General features: G+C 46.2%; 1 protein-coding gene across 5 annotated transcripts in view; it reads left to right on the plus strand.

The window, feature by feature from the left end:
- The window catches only part of LOC128351690 (ATP-binding cassette sub-family C member 2-like), a 77,135-nt gene that overhangs the window by 558 nt on the left and 61,993 nt on the right, over positions 1–14,584 (plus strand). For 4 of the 5 annotated variants that reach the window (XR_008319979.1, XM_053311432.1, XM_053311434.1 and 1 more), the window contains exons 2-3: positions 2,610–2,671; positions 11,663–11,804. Coding sequence is in view for 3 of the 5 variants with exons in the window: in XM_053311432.1 (XP_053167407.1) it covers positions 2,610–2,671; positions 11,663–11,804 (204 nt within the window). In the remaining 2 variants the exon portion in view is untranslated. The remainder of the gene's footprint in view (positions 1–2,609; positions 2,672–11,662; positions 11,805–14,584) is intronic. The other variant, XM_053311436.1, reaches the window with a different exon arrangement.

The following is a 14,584-nucleotide window of genomic DNA, read 5'->3' on the forward strand; positions in this document are numbered from 1 at the left end:
TGGTATCTGCATGCAGTGGAAGCTGTTGCTTATAAGAGTTGCTTATTTCTGCACTCTGGGTGGTGGAAAGGCTTGAAGAACCTTTCCTTCCAGCACCCACCATGGATCTGAACAAAGCACATGAGCGGTCAAAGATAGCACAATAATATTAGCAGCTCTTCCCTGTGTTTGGCCTTTCTGCTGATTGGTCCCAAGATAGACAAGCCTATACATGTATGAACTAAGGTCTCAAACAGCTTCCTGGTTAGGTTCTGCCTCCTAAATGTTTTCTTTTTCCACTGAAAGGTCATAATCGTACAGAGAAAAGCTACCAACAGGTCATTTCTTTTTTAGATGTGAGATTCAGTCTTATGACTGTCTGAAGTTACGTCCTCACTCTGGAAGTTCTTCTTCCCTAATGTTTGCTTTCTAGGAGTAGGCACTGATATGACTCAACTGTGAGGGAAATGCACTTTGTGTGGTTTTGCATGAACTCTCTAGCCGCTTTCGCAGCTGACATGGAGACCTGTGATCAGATTCCCCAATGTGTCACTTATTTACTATTTTATTTCTATCTATACCGCTTTTAAAACACAGTGTCGCAAAGCAATGAATATAACAAAGTAAATGTTTAAAACAAGAATGGCAAAACATTTTAAAAGAAAAAGACAAGCAGGACATTAACACATTTGGAACAGGGTAAAATGCTGGAGCCAGCCACTTAAAGCTAGTTTAAAAAATAAGACAGGATAAAAATGTTACCAGGGCTTGCTTAAAAGTACTCATTGTGGGGGGCCTGATGTATGCCCCAAAGGTGGAATTTCACAACAGCAATTCCACAACTGACATACCCTATCCTTGGTACCCACCCAACATATCTGTGTAAGAAGCAGGCCAGAAAGCAGGGGCCTATGGTGCAGATTTTAATGTTTGTTCATTAAGGGTTCATATGGGAACCTCAGTTCATTAAGGGTTCATATGGGAACCTCAGTTCATTAAGGGTTCATATGGGAACCTCAGTTCATATGGGTTCATATGGGACTGAGATACCTCTAAATACCAGTTGCAGGGGAGCAACAGCAAGAGAGGGCATGCCCTCACTTCTTGTCTGTAGGCTTCTCAGAGGCATCTGGTGGGCCCCTGTGTGAAACAGGGTGCTGGACTAGAGATAGGCCTTGGGTCTGATCCAACAGAGCTCATGTTCTAGATCAGGGATTCTCAAGGTTGGGTCCCCAGATGTTATTGGACTTCAACTCCCAAGCAAAACCAGCACTGCAATCACAGCATGGCCAGGAGTGATGCAGCCCTCCCTTTTAAATAGCAGGGAGAGCCGCTCTGGCCATGCTGCAAATGTGGCGCTGGCCAGACTTTGCTCACAAATGGGGCTGTGCGGACCCGTTTGCGAGCTAAGCTATGCTCCCTGCATCTGCCACCAGATGCAGGGGTGTGGCTCAACCATGTGCACTGCGTCTGCCATCAAATGTGTCTTGACACAGGGGGCGGGGCTTGGGCCACAGTGGCGGGCTGAACCCAGGCCAACCGCTGGTCTCCCTCTGCCCCTGCTATATAAGGCTTGGGGCCTGATCCAGCAGGGCTGTTGTTACGTTCTTAAGCTGCCTGTGCCACAGTTTGTAGTGAAAAGAAATATGTGCTCTAAAAGACAAGAACTTTGGAGGCTGATAAGATCTATGGGGAGCAGTGTTCCCTCTAAGAGGGAGTCCCAGATGTTGTTGACCACAACTCCCATAATCCCCAGTCAAAGGCCTTTGCAGTTGGGGATGCTGGGAGTTATATTGAAAAACATCTGGGAATCCCTCTTAGAGGAAACACTGATAGGGAGGTGGCTAGAAAGGTGTTTTCAGACCTCTTGATTGTACATATTGCTTTATTTGAATTGGAAAAACAACTCTTTGGTGCTTGAGTGTCTCTAGTTAAACACATGTTTTTGTTGGGATTTGTTTAGTGCAGCACTGTAACACAAAAAGATGACCTTGGATCCACTTTTTTCAAAGAATTTGAAACATGCTCGTTTATCTTTTTGCCTACTTCATTTGAGTATAACCATTTTTCTTTTATTTGGCTTATCGTTTTTTGTTTATGGAATCATCAGGTCCTCCTGTCCTGCCATGGGAAACTGGCAGAAGTCACTACTATACTTGGTCAGAATCCCTAGATTCTGTTATGACAGTGTTCCTTCAATCCTGTGTGTTACTGTTTTATTTTATATATATGTTAAACTTTTTAAATCGGTGCATTTTTATTTTTAAATTAAATATTTGTACTTTTAATTGTGTATTTTAAATTATTGTAAACTGCTTTAGGATTATTTTAATGAAAAGTGTGATATACACTCAACAAATAAAATAATTTTTGTATAAATAACAAGAACAATACATGTATTTCTTAAATGTGTATATGAGTCAATAGGGGATTTAGTGATCATTCTGTAAAGTGCCATGCCTAGTGAGGGCACGATATCAATAATGATAGGCAATTTTAAAAAGTGTATAAATTCTATTTTGCATAAATCTGATAGCAAAGTTTTGGACTCCTATTGCATTTTAATTTTCCTAGAAGCAGGAGAAATGGAATGACTTTAGTCTTAAATTCTTATTTCTGTTTTTCTATAGAAACATAGCACTGAAGAAAATGCTTCCTTCTTCAGCAAGATAACATATTCTTGGTACAGCAGGTACAGATCTATGCATGTTGTTCTAAATTCACAATGGGCTTTAAAGCACATTAACCTCCTCTTTGTTTAACCAGTATCTGGGAAGACAGAAATACTGTACATAGAAAATATTATTAGCTTGCATCCAGACTGTCACAGCACTGATGCTGCTAATGCTGTGCTGGTGCTGTCAGGGAGGAGTGATTTTCATCTGTCTTGTTGACTGTACCTCCTGAAAATACGTCACTAAGGTCTATGTGACTCTTGGGGATATATTTCTGGGAAGCACAGTGGACTAGAGGAAAGGGGAGATAAGTGAAAATCACCTCTTCCCTGTAGTAGCAGCACAGCAGATCATGAGTGCTGCGTTAGTCTGGATGTCAGCCATGGTATGGTTTTCATCACAGTCTTCAAATCAAAACATCCACGCCCTACATCTACAGTTTGGGGTAAATAACAAGCAGTACAATCCACATTGGCATATCACTCTTTTCCCTACTTATTGGTGTTGGATAGACTTGCACAGTTCTGGAGAAGGAAAAATATAGCAGCATCTATGCAGTACGTTCCACATTAAATGAGCCCCAGGCAGGAATATAGCCTAATGTGTATGCTGTTGTTTTTTCATAATAAAAGCAGAATCAGCAAATGCATGTGCCTTTCTGCCATGTTTAGTCTCTGACTCAGAGCAGAGGTAAAGGAGAAGTATAGCTATTGTAATAATTGCTTCTTTTGTTAAACCCCTTGTTCAAAAATGGTTCTTCCATCAAGTTTCTACACAGTATGTCCAGTGATGAATCTAAAATTAGATTGAGAGCATTAGTATTTGGCATAGTAATCTATGTAACATTTAAATAAACGATTCATGCCTGTTTTCCATTCTCTCTCACTCAGTTTACATAACTCATTCAAAGATTAATCTCTTTATAATTATTCTGAAAAAAATGTCCTCCAATAGGCATTGAAAAGACATTCTTCTTAGTGAGTTGGTCATCATGAAGTGTATGTTAAAAATCACTATCATTATTAATTGTTGTATATTTCTAAGTCTCATGCTTTTTCCAAAATAGTCTAGAACAGGGATTCTCAAACTTGGGTCCTCAGGTGTTATTGGACTTCAACTCCCATAATCCCCAGCCTCAGTGGCCTTTGCTTGAGGATTATGGGAGTTGAAGTCCAATAACACCTGAGGACCCAAGTTTGAGAATCACTGGTCTAGAAGATTCAAAAGAACAGACAAGCCTATACATTGCACTGGTAAACTGAGCATGCAGTCCTTTGTGCAATTGTATGTGTTTGATTTCAATGCAACACAAAGGGGCTTGTGTATTCATGTTGGACTGTAGGTTGTCTTACAAGATTTGAAAAAAATAATGTTCGGCTATCAGCTGACAAAATTTTGGTTTCATAATCAGCAGTTGGTCACTTCTGTTTAGAATCAGAATCATTTTATTTATGGCCATAAGCCAAACAAAATTAAAACTTTAGACTGTTACCAGGCAACAACTTGCAACAACATCTGTTTAAGAATCTTTTGCAATCATGTGTGTTCCTTTTCATCAGACCTCACATGCGTATTCCTAACTATGCCTGCTTTGACTGGCATTTCTAACATTTATTTATACAAATAATTTCTGTGCCAGGCAATTAACTAATTGATTAATTGCTGTGCCAGGCAGTTAATTAAGGGCACATGATAAGGTTGATTTTGACTGTTGTAGCTTTGACATGTTCTTTTAGGATTCCCCCATAGGAGCTTCTTTCAGGCTTACCTTCTCATTATACCTTGTTCAGGGCTTCTCACCTCTCTCCCCAACTGCCATCATTTTGTTTTACATTCTATGCCTCCCTCACTTGCCACATTCAAATTTTGCTTCAAGTAAACATCCCACATACTCATTTTGATGAGATGGGACTTAAGATGTAGTTGTTGTTATCTATAATAGAGACGCTTCGACCTCTTCTGGACTGGGAGCGTGTTTTGTTACAGTTATTACTTTCTTGCTTGTTTAGAAAGCATGCTATTGTATTACGGCCTGAACCATGCAACCCAGTGAGTATTTGAACATTCCACTAGGAATGTGCCAAAATGTGCTTCGGAATCATGGCACAATTCCTTTTTAAATTGAGGGTTTCCACAGCCCCTTTAATATGCAGGAGAGCAGGTTCATCCTGCTTCTCCTCTGTTCGCTCCCATAGCTGTACTCGTGGTAGGGGTGTGCATGGAACTGGTTCCGTGCACACCTGCGAGTGGGCAGGGGCTCTTTTAAGGCATGGGGAGGGTGCTCTTACCTCCCCCCCGCTGTCCTCCCCCATTTGGCACGGCTGTAAAAACTGCTGGCGCAGGGCGTCGGTATTCCCTCTTGCTGTCCTAGTCAGCGTAATACTGGAAGTGCCATTCTCGGTTGCTGGGGTCAAGGCCATCTCTATGGGTTATCACATGCTCCAGGGGCAGGACTTAAGTTAATTAGTTGAAGAAAGACCCGGGCTGAGGAGGATGACCCCGCCCAGTTCTTTCAGTCCTGTGTAGCTCCAGGTAGGCTTTTTTCTCTCTCCGTTTATTCTAGCCTTTTCCTTCCGCAGTTTTCTACCTTGCTATTTTTCTGTGCCCTGTTGCTTGTTTACCTTCTGCAAAAAGAAGAAGAAGCAGATTGTTCTTCTTTCGTTTATCTCCCCGCTTCCCCCTCCTCTCCCCCCCCACCCATATGGAGCTACTAGGAACATCTTTGCATATTTGTGTTCCTGTGGGGAAGCCGAAGAGGGACTTTCCACAGGGCACTAGAGTGCCCGGTTCGTCCCTTCCACTGCCACCCCCACTGGCTGCCAGAGTGCCGTCCGAAGGGAAGCCGTCCACAGCCACAGTGCGTCTCCCGCCCTCGGGCGCTGGAACGCGCCCCTCAGCGGCTCAACAGACCTCCAGCCCGAGTGAGACGGCGGAGCCCTTTCCTCCCCGGGTTCTGTGGAGCAACGCAGCAGCAGGGTGCCTGGTGATTTATCCGCTGCCGCTGCAGAGGGAGAGGAGAGCGACATCAGAGACCAGCATGGAGGCAGCGCCTTCCCCGACGCTCCAAGAGGGCGCCTGCCCCGAAAAGCCCGCCAAGAACGCAGCTGCTCCAACGGAGGTCCTCTCGGCACCTGCTCTTCCGAATGTGGTGAGCTCTGCCCGGGGGGGGGGGTAGCTCCACCGCGGGGTCTCCGTTTGCTGCTTCCCCTGCCTCTATGCCTCCAGAATGGCAGACATGGCTATAAAACGCTATGGTGGATACCTTTTTGCAATTGCACCCCCAAAAGTGTAAAAAACTATCCAGAAAGAGGAAAAGGGACTCTTCCTCTGAGGAGTCCTCTGAGTCTAGCCCCCCCCCCTCCCAAAAAAGCCAAAAAGAAAAGGAAGCACACTAAGGCTTCATCAAAACAGTCTAAAGCCTCCTCCCCTCAGGCCACCAGGGCTCACTCATCTGAACTCTCAGATTGGGATTCTGGGGATCCAGACCTCTTAAAGTGCAAGCCCAGCCCACATTTCCATTGCAGTATGCCAGACCTGTGGCCTCTGGCGGGGGCCCCCACATGGAGGAGGTTCAGATGGACTCAGGAGAAGAGGCGCAGACGCCAACTACCCCTTTGGATAAGGAGGAGGGCGAATGGTCGGGAGGGGGGGGCGAGGGGCCTGAACCCTCTCATGTCTCTCAACATCTGTTTGGCCCAGAGGACTTTAACCCTTTAATGACAAAAATCCTTACAACTATAGGCTTGCAATCCAAGATCCAACCTGACACTACTCCCGCTTCTAAGGGTGACTTAGTGTTTCCCAAGGCAAAACCTAAGGACATGCTTCTCCCCTTGCTTGACTGTTTCATTGAAAGCATTAGGGAGGAATGGGCCTTACCCGCCTTGGTGCGCAAGCCCATGGAGGCGGCATGTTTTTACTTTCTTCAACAGGAACCAGCGTCTCTTCTGAAAACTCCAAATACAGACACGCCAGTGGCTCAGCTGGTCTCAAATTTGCTGCTGCCGCGAGATAGAGAAGTCTCCCTCAAACATCCGTCTGACAAAAAAGCAGAAATGGCCCTGAAGCGGGTACATGACAACTCTTCTTATGCTACCAGGGTGTCAGCTGCCGCATCCATGGCTGCCAGGGCCAGCCTCCTCTGGTTCGATGACCTCCTTGCTGACTCCCAGATGGTCTCTCCCTGCCTTAGACAGCAGCTGGTTAAGTTGCAGAAGGCCCAAGCCTTTGTGGTGGATGCCACTCTTGACGCCATCAGATTCTCTTCTAGGGCTTCTGCTGCATCAGTCGTGGGAAGGAGGCATTTATGGCTTAAAAGCTGGCAAGTGGACCACCTCTAAGGCTAACCTGTCGGCAGTACCTTACAACGCCAAGAAACTCTTTGGGGAGGCTTCCCTTTAAGAAGTCCTTGTAGAATCTGCTGACAAGCGGAAGACCATGCCTTCCGTACCCCGCAAACAGGACAAGCCAGCATTCAGACAGTCCGTCCAGTCCTTTCGGCCCTTTCGCACCTCTTACAGGCCCAGGGATCGGGACCTCAAGCAGCAGCGAGGAACCTGGAACTGGCAGTGTTTCCCTGCCAGAACCCAGGGAAATAGACAGCCTTCCTCTCAGGCAAAACAGTTCAAGCAACAGCTATGACTCGGGCCAGGCACTCCTGGGAGGTCGCCTTCCGCCTTCCTGCACGCATGGGAGCAGACCTACAGACACATGAGTGCTCAATGTGATCGAGCAAGGCTACATAATAGAGCTGAACGGCCCTCCCCCACCAGATTCCTGCCTACCCCGCGCTCAAACTCTTCTACCAAACACTCAAACCTGACCCGCACAATTTGACACCTCGTGGAGATCGGAGCCGTGGAGTGGGTCCCTCAGGACCAGGTAGGGAGGGGCGTTTACTCTATTCTCTTCACAGTGCCAAAGAGGGACGGCTCATTCCAAGCGGTGCTGGACCTAAAATTTGTAAACAAGTGGGTGCGGTACAACAGGTTTTGGATGGAGACGCTCAGAGCCATCATGGAATCCCTACATCATGGGGATCTCCTCTCATCAGTAGACTTGAAGGAGGCTTACCTCCATATCCCGATCCACCAAGACGGCAGATCCCTCCTGAGATTCAAGTACGCGGGCATCGATTATCAATACACCGCCCTTCCCTTCGGGCTGTCCTCAGCCCCCAGGGTATTCACAAAGGTCCTGGCCCCCCTCCTGGCGACCCTTCGCCTGCGTGGGATCAGGGCCTTTGCATACTTAGACAACCTTCTCCTGCAATCTCGCTCCAAGACGCTGGCCTCGGTCGATCTGCAGACTGCCCTACTCACTCTATGGTGCCACGGCTTTATTATCAACGTTTAAAAAAGCCAACTGGTCCCCGCACATTGCCTTCGCCATCTCGGAGTTATAATCGACACTCACCAGGATCGTTTATTCCTCCCACACGGCAGATTTCTACTCCTGACTTCAGAAATCCGATAGGCACTGGACTCCCATGCAGTACCCTTGATGTCTCTCACAAGAATCTTGGGCCTCATGGTCGCCACCCTTGAGTTGGTTCCCTGGGCCAGGTTCCATCTTCAAACCCTCCAGTGGTTTCTCCTGCCTCACCAGACAGCCATATCTCTAAAGAGGCCAGTTCTGCTGACCCTTCCTTCACCGGTACGTTACTCCCTCCTCTAGTGGCTGGCACCCCAGAACATACTGCAGGGCAAACGATACATGGACTATCCGCGCCTTATAGTAACCACGGATGCCAGCACCAGGGGATGGGGAGCCCACTGTCTCCAACACTCCACTCAGGGCCGATGGTCTCCTTTGGAGCAGAAGCATTCCATCAACTGGATGGAGCTCAGGGCCATCCGCTTGGCACTCTCCAGCTTCCATGACATAGTCCAGGGAAAGGATGTCCTCGTAAAGACAGATAATACAACGGCAAAGGCCCATGTGAACAGACGGGGGCACCTGGTCCAGATCACTACATCAAGAGGCGACCCTCTTACTCTCGTGGGCAGAGGAACACCTCCTCTCCATCACAGCACATCATGTCAAAAGGAGTTGAGGAGGCGGACTCAACTCTCTGGCTACCTCAACTCTCTGGCAGACTGGCTCAGCCGAGAGGACCTCCTTCTGGGCGAGTGGTCACTTCACCCCCGAGTTTTCGAACAATTGGCATGCAGGTGGGAGTCCCTGGAGGTCGACCTCTTCGCAACTCCCATCAACGCAAAGCTCCTGAGATTCATCTCAAGGTTTCCATGCACGACGACAGAGGACACAGACCCCCTGTCCGCACCCTGGTCTCTGGGGGTCCTTTACGCATTTCCACCTATCCCTCTCCTAGCACGCTTCCTCAGACGCATCAGGACCTAGAAGGCAGAGGTGATACTGGTGGCACCCCACTGGCCCCGTCGCCATTGGTTCGCCAAGCTCCTCCATCTCAGTATTGTGGAACCTTGGCACCACCCAGTCTCCCCCAACCTCCTATCTCAGGGGCCAGTACACCACCCAGATCCAGGCTGGTTTTGGCTAGCTGCATGGAGACTGAGCAGAGGATCCTAGCAGAGAAGGGGCTCCCCCAGAACGTCACCACTACTATCCTGGCCTCATGCAGAGACTCCACTAACAGAATATACCAATGCACCTGGAGAGCTTTCCTACGCTGGTCCTCCCACCATCATATCAAGAAGGGCACGGCCTCTACGACTCACCTTTTACAATTCCTCCAGGAGGGCCTGGATAAGGGGCTCAAGCCCAACACCTTGAAGAGACGAGCGGCATCGCTGATGGGCTTGATTGCCGGCACCTCTCGCAGGTCTATGCTTGTCCATTCCCTCCTCATGTGTTTCCTCCGTGGGGTGACACTACTATCGCCTCAGGGCCCTGCAGCGGACACCGTTCGAACCTATCAAATCAATCTCTCTCAAAATGCTCTCCTTCAAGATAGCCTTCCTGGTGGCTGTCACTACCGCCAGACGTGTGTCAGAGCTATGGGCCTTGTTGATTCATAAATCTTTCTGTGTGTTTGTGGAGGACTCTGTCCGCCTCATCCCGGACCCCTTTTTCAGACCTAAGGTCCTGTCACAATTCCATCTCTCTCAGGACGTATTCCTACCTACCTTCTGTCCACGCCCTCTACATGCCCAAGAAAACTGTGGCATAAGCTGGACGTCCAGCGTTGCCTTAAAACATACATAAAGAGGACTGCTTCCTTCAGGAAATCCGAGATTATGCTAGTTTCATACCTACCAGTCTCCATGGGTGACGCGGTCTCCTCAGCTACCATCGCCAGATCGTCTCAGCATATGAATCCCAACAACTGCAACCCCCAGCTAGGATCACGGCTCATTCCACTCAAGCGGCAGCTGCATCCGCCGCATTCTCTACAAACGCTCCTCTACATGAGATATGCAAGGCCGCGACTTGGAATAATCCATCGACCTTCACGCGGCACTACAAGCTGGACACCTTTGCCTCTGTCCTGGCAGCATTTGCCCGACGTGTCCTTCAGAGCACTCTCCCCCAGGATTAGTCAAGTCCAGTCTCTCCTGCGAGACATACAGCTTAGGTATGTCCCATAGAGATGGCCTTGACCCCAACAACTGAGAACAGAGCATTGGTTACTCACCGTGAAGGCGTCTTCTGGTTGCTGAGGTCAAGGCCATCTCGACCCACCCATTCTGTTCTGCACTGCATCTGGGGGAGACGTTCCTGATCTCGGTGTATCATGGAGCTGCCACCTGCAGACTTGAATGCTGGGGGTCTTCCTTCTCACTGCCCCTTTTCTCTACCTGTAATACCTTCTCTACTGCATTCTACTAGGCTTGTAAAAACTGGGCGGGGTCATCCTCCTCAGCCCGGGTCTTTCTTCAACTAATTAACTTAAGTCCTGCCCCTGGAGCACAAGATGAGGATAACCCGTAGAGATGGCCTTGACCTCAGCAACCAGAAGAAGCCTTCACGGTGAGTAACCAATGCTCCGTTTCCAGTAATTTATGTTGACCGGGGTGGCAAGAGGGAATACAGCCACCCCATGCCAGCAGTTTTTACAGCAGTACTGGAGAGGGAAGTGCAGAGAGGGAGGTAAGAGCACCTTCCCCGTGCCTTAAAGGAGCCCCCGCATTCAAATTGGTTTGAACACGGGAGTTCCATACCTGTTCGGTGTTCTAGGAATAGAACACCGAGCAGGTTCATGCACATCCCTAACTTGTGATGCTCCCCCACCCTGCCCCAGCTATCAGCATGCTAGCAGTGTTCTCCCCAGCAGCCTGTGCATGATGCTGGCATTCACATCATGTATGTACCGGCGCTGCATGGGGGGCAGCTGGGGGAGAGGCCTGCTGGTGAGCGCTGATAGCCTGGGGGAACACCATGGGTATGGCAATGGTGGCAAGTGGAGGAGGAACAGGAGTGGACCTGCTTTCCTCCATATTAAACAGGCTGTGGAAGTCCTCAGTTTTAAAGGGATTGTGATTGGATTCAGAAGCCGAATCTCGTTTCGAGCATGTCCCTAAATTGTACTGGCATGGAATTTCAGCCAGTTCAGTAATAATATTCAGTATATGATTCTTATGTGTAAGCCTGATTATTGATCTTGATTTCTAAAGTTTAATTTTGACGTTACATATTTGCATTTTACTTCCAGTCATTTTCTAGCTGTTTCCCACACTTTTCAGGTCAGAATATGAATCAAGGGACAAAAAGGGAAGTTGGGAAGAATAGTTCTTTACATATTGTACACATATTGGTTATGGAAGCAAAACATGGGGTTCTGGGGTTCCTCTCCCTCCCCCATTCAGTTTACTTAGTTTATCCCATAGCCTTAGTTTTTCTGCAGGTGTTGGTGGAACAGACAACCAGATTTCCACTTTCTAGTTACAGAAATAATGTAAGATTCGAAACATGGCCCTGGCCTTCAATACTCTTTTTGTGAATGTGGGTTTAAGTTCACTACCACATGTGTGGAGTTATTTTGTCTTTGACTCTATATTATTTTGTAATTCTTTTTTCTTTAATAGAGTTATAACTTTAGGTTATAAGAAACCATTGGAAAGAGATGACCTGTTTGAGTTAAACGAAAGTGATTCACCTTACGTTGTATGTCCAGATTTTGAAAAGCAGTGGAGAAAGGAAATTTTAAAGTCAACCAAGAATGTAAAGGTAATTCTGATGAGAATAAATATCCCCGTAGAAAGTGATTTGTCCCTAGAACTTAGATTTGCACCTCTGTTGGGCCTTGGAGAACTGGCGTCATTTCCTGTGTCTCAAAAAATTGCTGTTTGTGTTCTAGGGCAGGGCTGCACAACTTTAGCCCTAGAGCTGTTTTTGGACTACAGTTCCAATCATCCCCAACCACAGTGGCCAGTAGTATGATATCAAATTATCGCCCTATTAGCCTTCTTAATGTTATTGGTAAAATGTATGCACTCCACCTACTCAGCAAATTTCAGGACTGGATGGATAAAGACCAGGTGTTGGCTGATAAGCAGGCAGGCTTTAGGGCCAATCACTCTACTATTGAGCATGCTTTAGTCTTACAACACCTAGCAGAGAAATATTCTAATTTACCCCGTTCCACTCTTTTTGCTGCCTTTGTGGATTTTAAATCGGCATTTGATTCCTTATCCAGATACAAATTATGGGAAAGGTTGTTTAACTTCTCTATTGATCGTCGTTTGCTACTTTTAATTTATAAACTTCATAAGAATTCATGTTTGAAGGTCCAATGCAGTTTAGCTGGAATCCTCACGAAGGAAATTCCTACCTTTCGAGGAGTGAGGCAAGGCTGTATACTTGCTCCAGCTCTTTTTAATTACTACATTAACCCTATCGTGGATTTTATTACTAATCCATCTTTTCATCCACCTGAATTGGCCAATAGACAGGTTAATATCCTGCTTTATGCAGATGATGTAGTGATTTTATCTCAGACTCCTGTTGGGCTCCATAGAGCGCTTTGCTCTCTGGCTATCTTTTGCCACAAATATGCTCTGGAAATCAGTTATAGCAAGACCAAAATTCTGGCCTTCGCTAAGCGCCCAAAGACCTTGAACCGGTCCTTGGCTGGACATAAATTAGAACAGGTTAAGACCTTTAAATATCTAGGGGTTGTTTTCTAGGCCTCCACAAAACGCCAAGCACATCTGCAATATGTTACCCAAAATGCACATAAATCAGCATTGGCCATTCAATCATATTTTCATCAAGATGGGGCTCAGTTTGTACCAGCTGCTCTTAAGTTATTTATGGCTAAAGCCTGCCCCCACTTGCTCTATGGGTCGCAGTTGGACCCCTATACTAACTGCATACCTTTAGAGGTAGTTCAGACAAAGTTTTTGAGATCTATTTTACAGAGTCCTAGATGTGTTCCCAATGTAATATTGAGGGTGGAAACTGGTATGCTTAAGATGGAATCCCGGATGTGGTTTTCCATTTTGAGCTATTGGTTAAGGTTGTCTTTTTTCTCTACTGGTCTTGTTCACCTAATTCTTATTGATAATTTTAATTCTAGTTGGAAGCTGTCAATATCCCACCAAATAAGTTTATATGGCTTTAGTCCAGACGTTCTATTATAAATGGGTTTCTCCCATGCAAGACTGATACTAAAGCAGCGGATCTATGATATAGAAATGCAGATTGATCAATCTCTAATCTCCAAAGAGGTTTTTCTGGGATTACAAATGTATAATACTAAACCTGCGAATTACTTGGATATGATTATGATTACTAAGTATCGCAGGATGTTTACACTGGCCAGATTTAATGTGCTACCTTCAGCTGAACTAGAAGGTAAATTTAAAGGGATACCAAAAGAGCAGAGATTGTGCCCTTGCGGTTCTGGAGAACAGGAGTCTATTTTTCATATTCTACTCCGCTGCCTCTTTTGTAGGGACTTAGGATTGCATTATATTTCCCCATTACTGGCTGATTTCCCAGGTCATACAGATGTATTCTATGTCAATTATCTGCTCTCAGATCAGGAGGAGGAAGTAACAATTAAAGCTGCTAAGTTCTGTGAGGCAGCTAAGAATGTTAGACAACAGATGGTAAACCAGATTATGTAAATTGGAAACTGCTGATCAGGATGAGACAATATTGGATCTTTGAATATATTATTATTATATTATATGTGTATTATTATATATGCTTTAAATTTTGGTCTATGACCGCAAATAAACATGAGGAGTATGATAGGAGCTGTAGTCCATCATCTGCAGGAACTTGTGCAGTTCTGGTCTAAGGTTAGAAATTTTTACCTCAATCCTTCTGTTTTCCTCTCCACGTTTGTTTGCAGTATTTGTGTGATGCATTCCATTTGTACATCTAATAATATCAGCCAACCACATTTGTAGATCTAAGAACTTCAGCCATATGATCATGATCTCTCTCATCTTCATATCTACTAACATTTTCTATGCCAACCACTTTCAGTATGTTACACTGGGAAAACAGGGAGCAAGTCCATATGAACTTGAAGCTACACACAGTGTAGGTCACATGCAGAATTGTCCATAGGCCCAAAATGCACATAGGAACATAGGAAGAGTCAGACCATTGGTCCATCTAGCTTAGTATTGTCTACCCGGACTGGCAGTGGCTTCTCCAGGTTTGCAGGCAGGAATCTCTCGGCCATATCTTGAAGATGCCGGGGAGGAAACTTGGAACCTTTTGCACACAAGCATGCAGGTGCTCTTACCAGAGCAGCCCATCCCCTAAAGGGGATATCTTCCAGGGATGATATAGCTCACATATACTCTCACATTCAAATGCAAACCAAGGCGGACCTGCTTCACAAAGGAGACAATTCATGCTTGCTACCACAAGACCAGCTCTCCTCCCAACTGATAAGCTGCCTGCGGTCTTGGAGTGGATTGAGTAGTGTAAGCCTACATAAGTTGGATATTACCTAGGCAATTGTGACCCTACGCATGGGCACCTAG

Source organism: Hemicordylus capensis, chromosome 3, assembly GCF_027244095.1.
Source record: "Hemicordylus capensis ecotype Gifberg chromosome 3, rHemCap1.1.pri, whole genome shotgun sequence".
Classification (NCBI taxonomy): Eukaryota; Metazoa; Chordata; class Lepidosauria; order Squamata; family Cordylidae; genus Hemicordylus; species Hemicordylus capensis.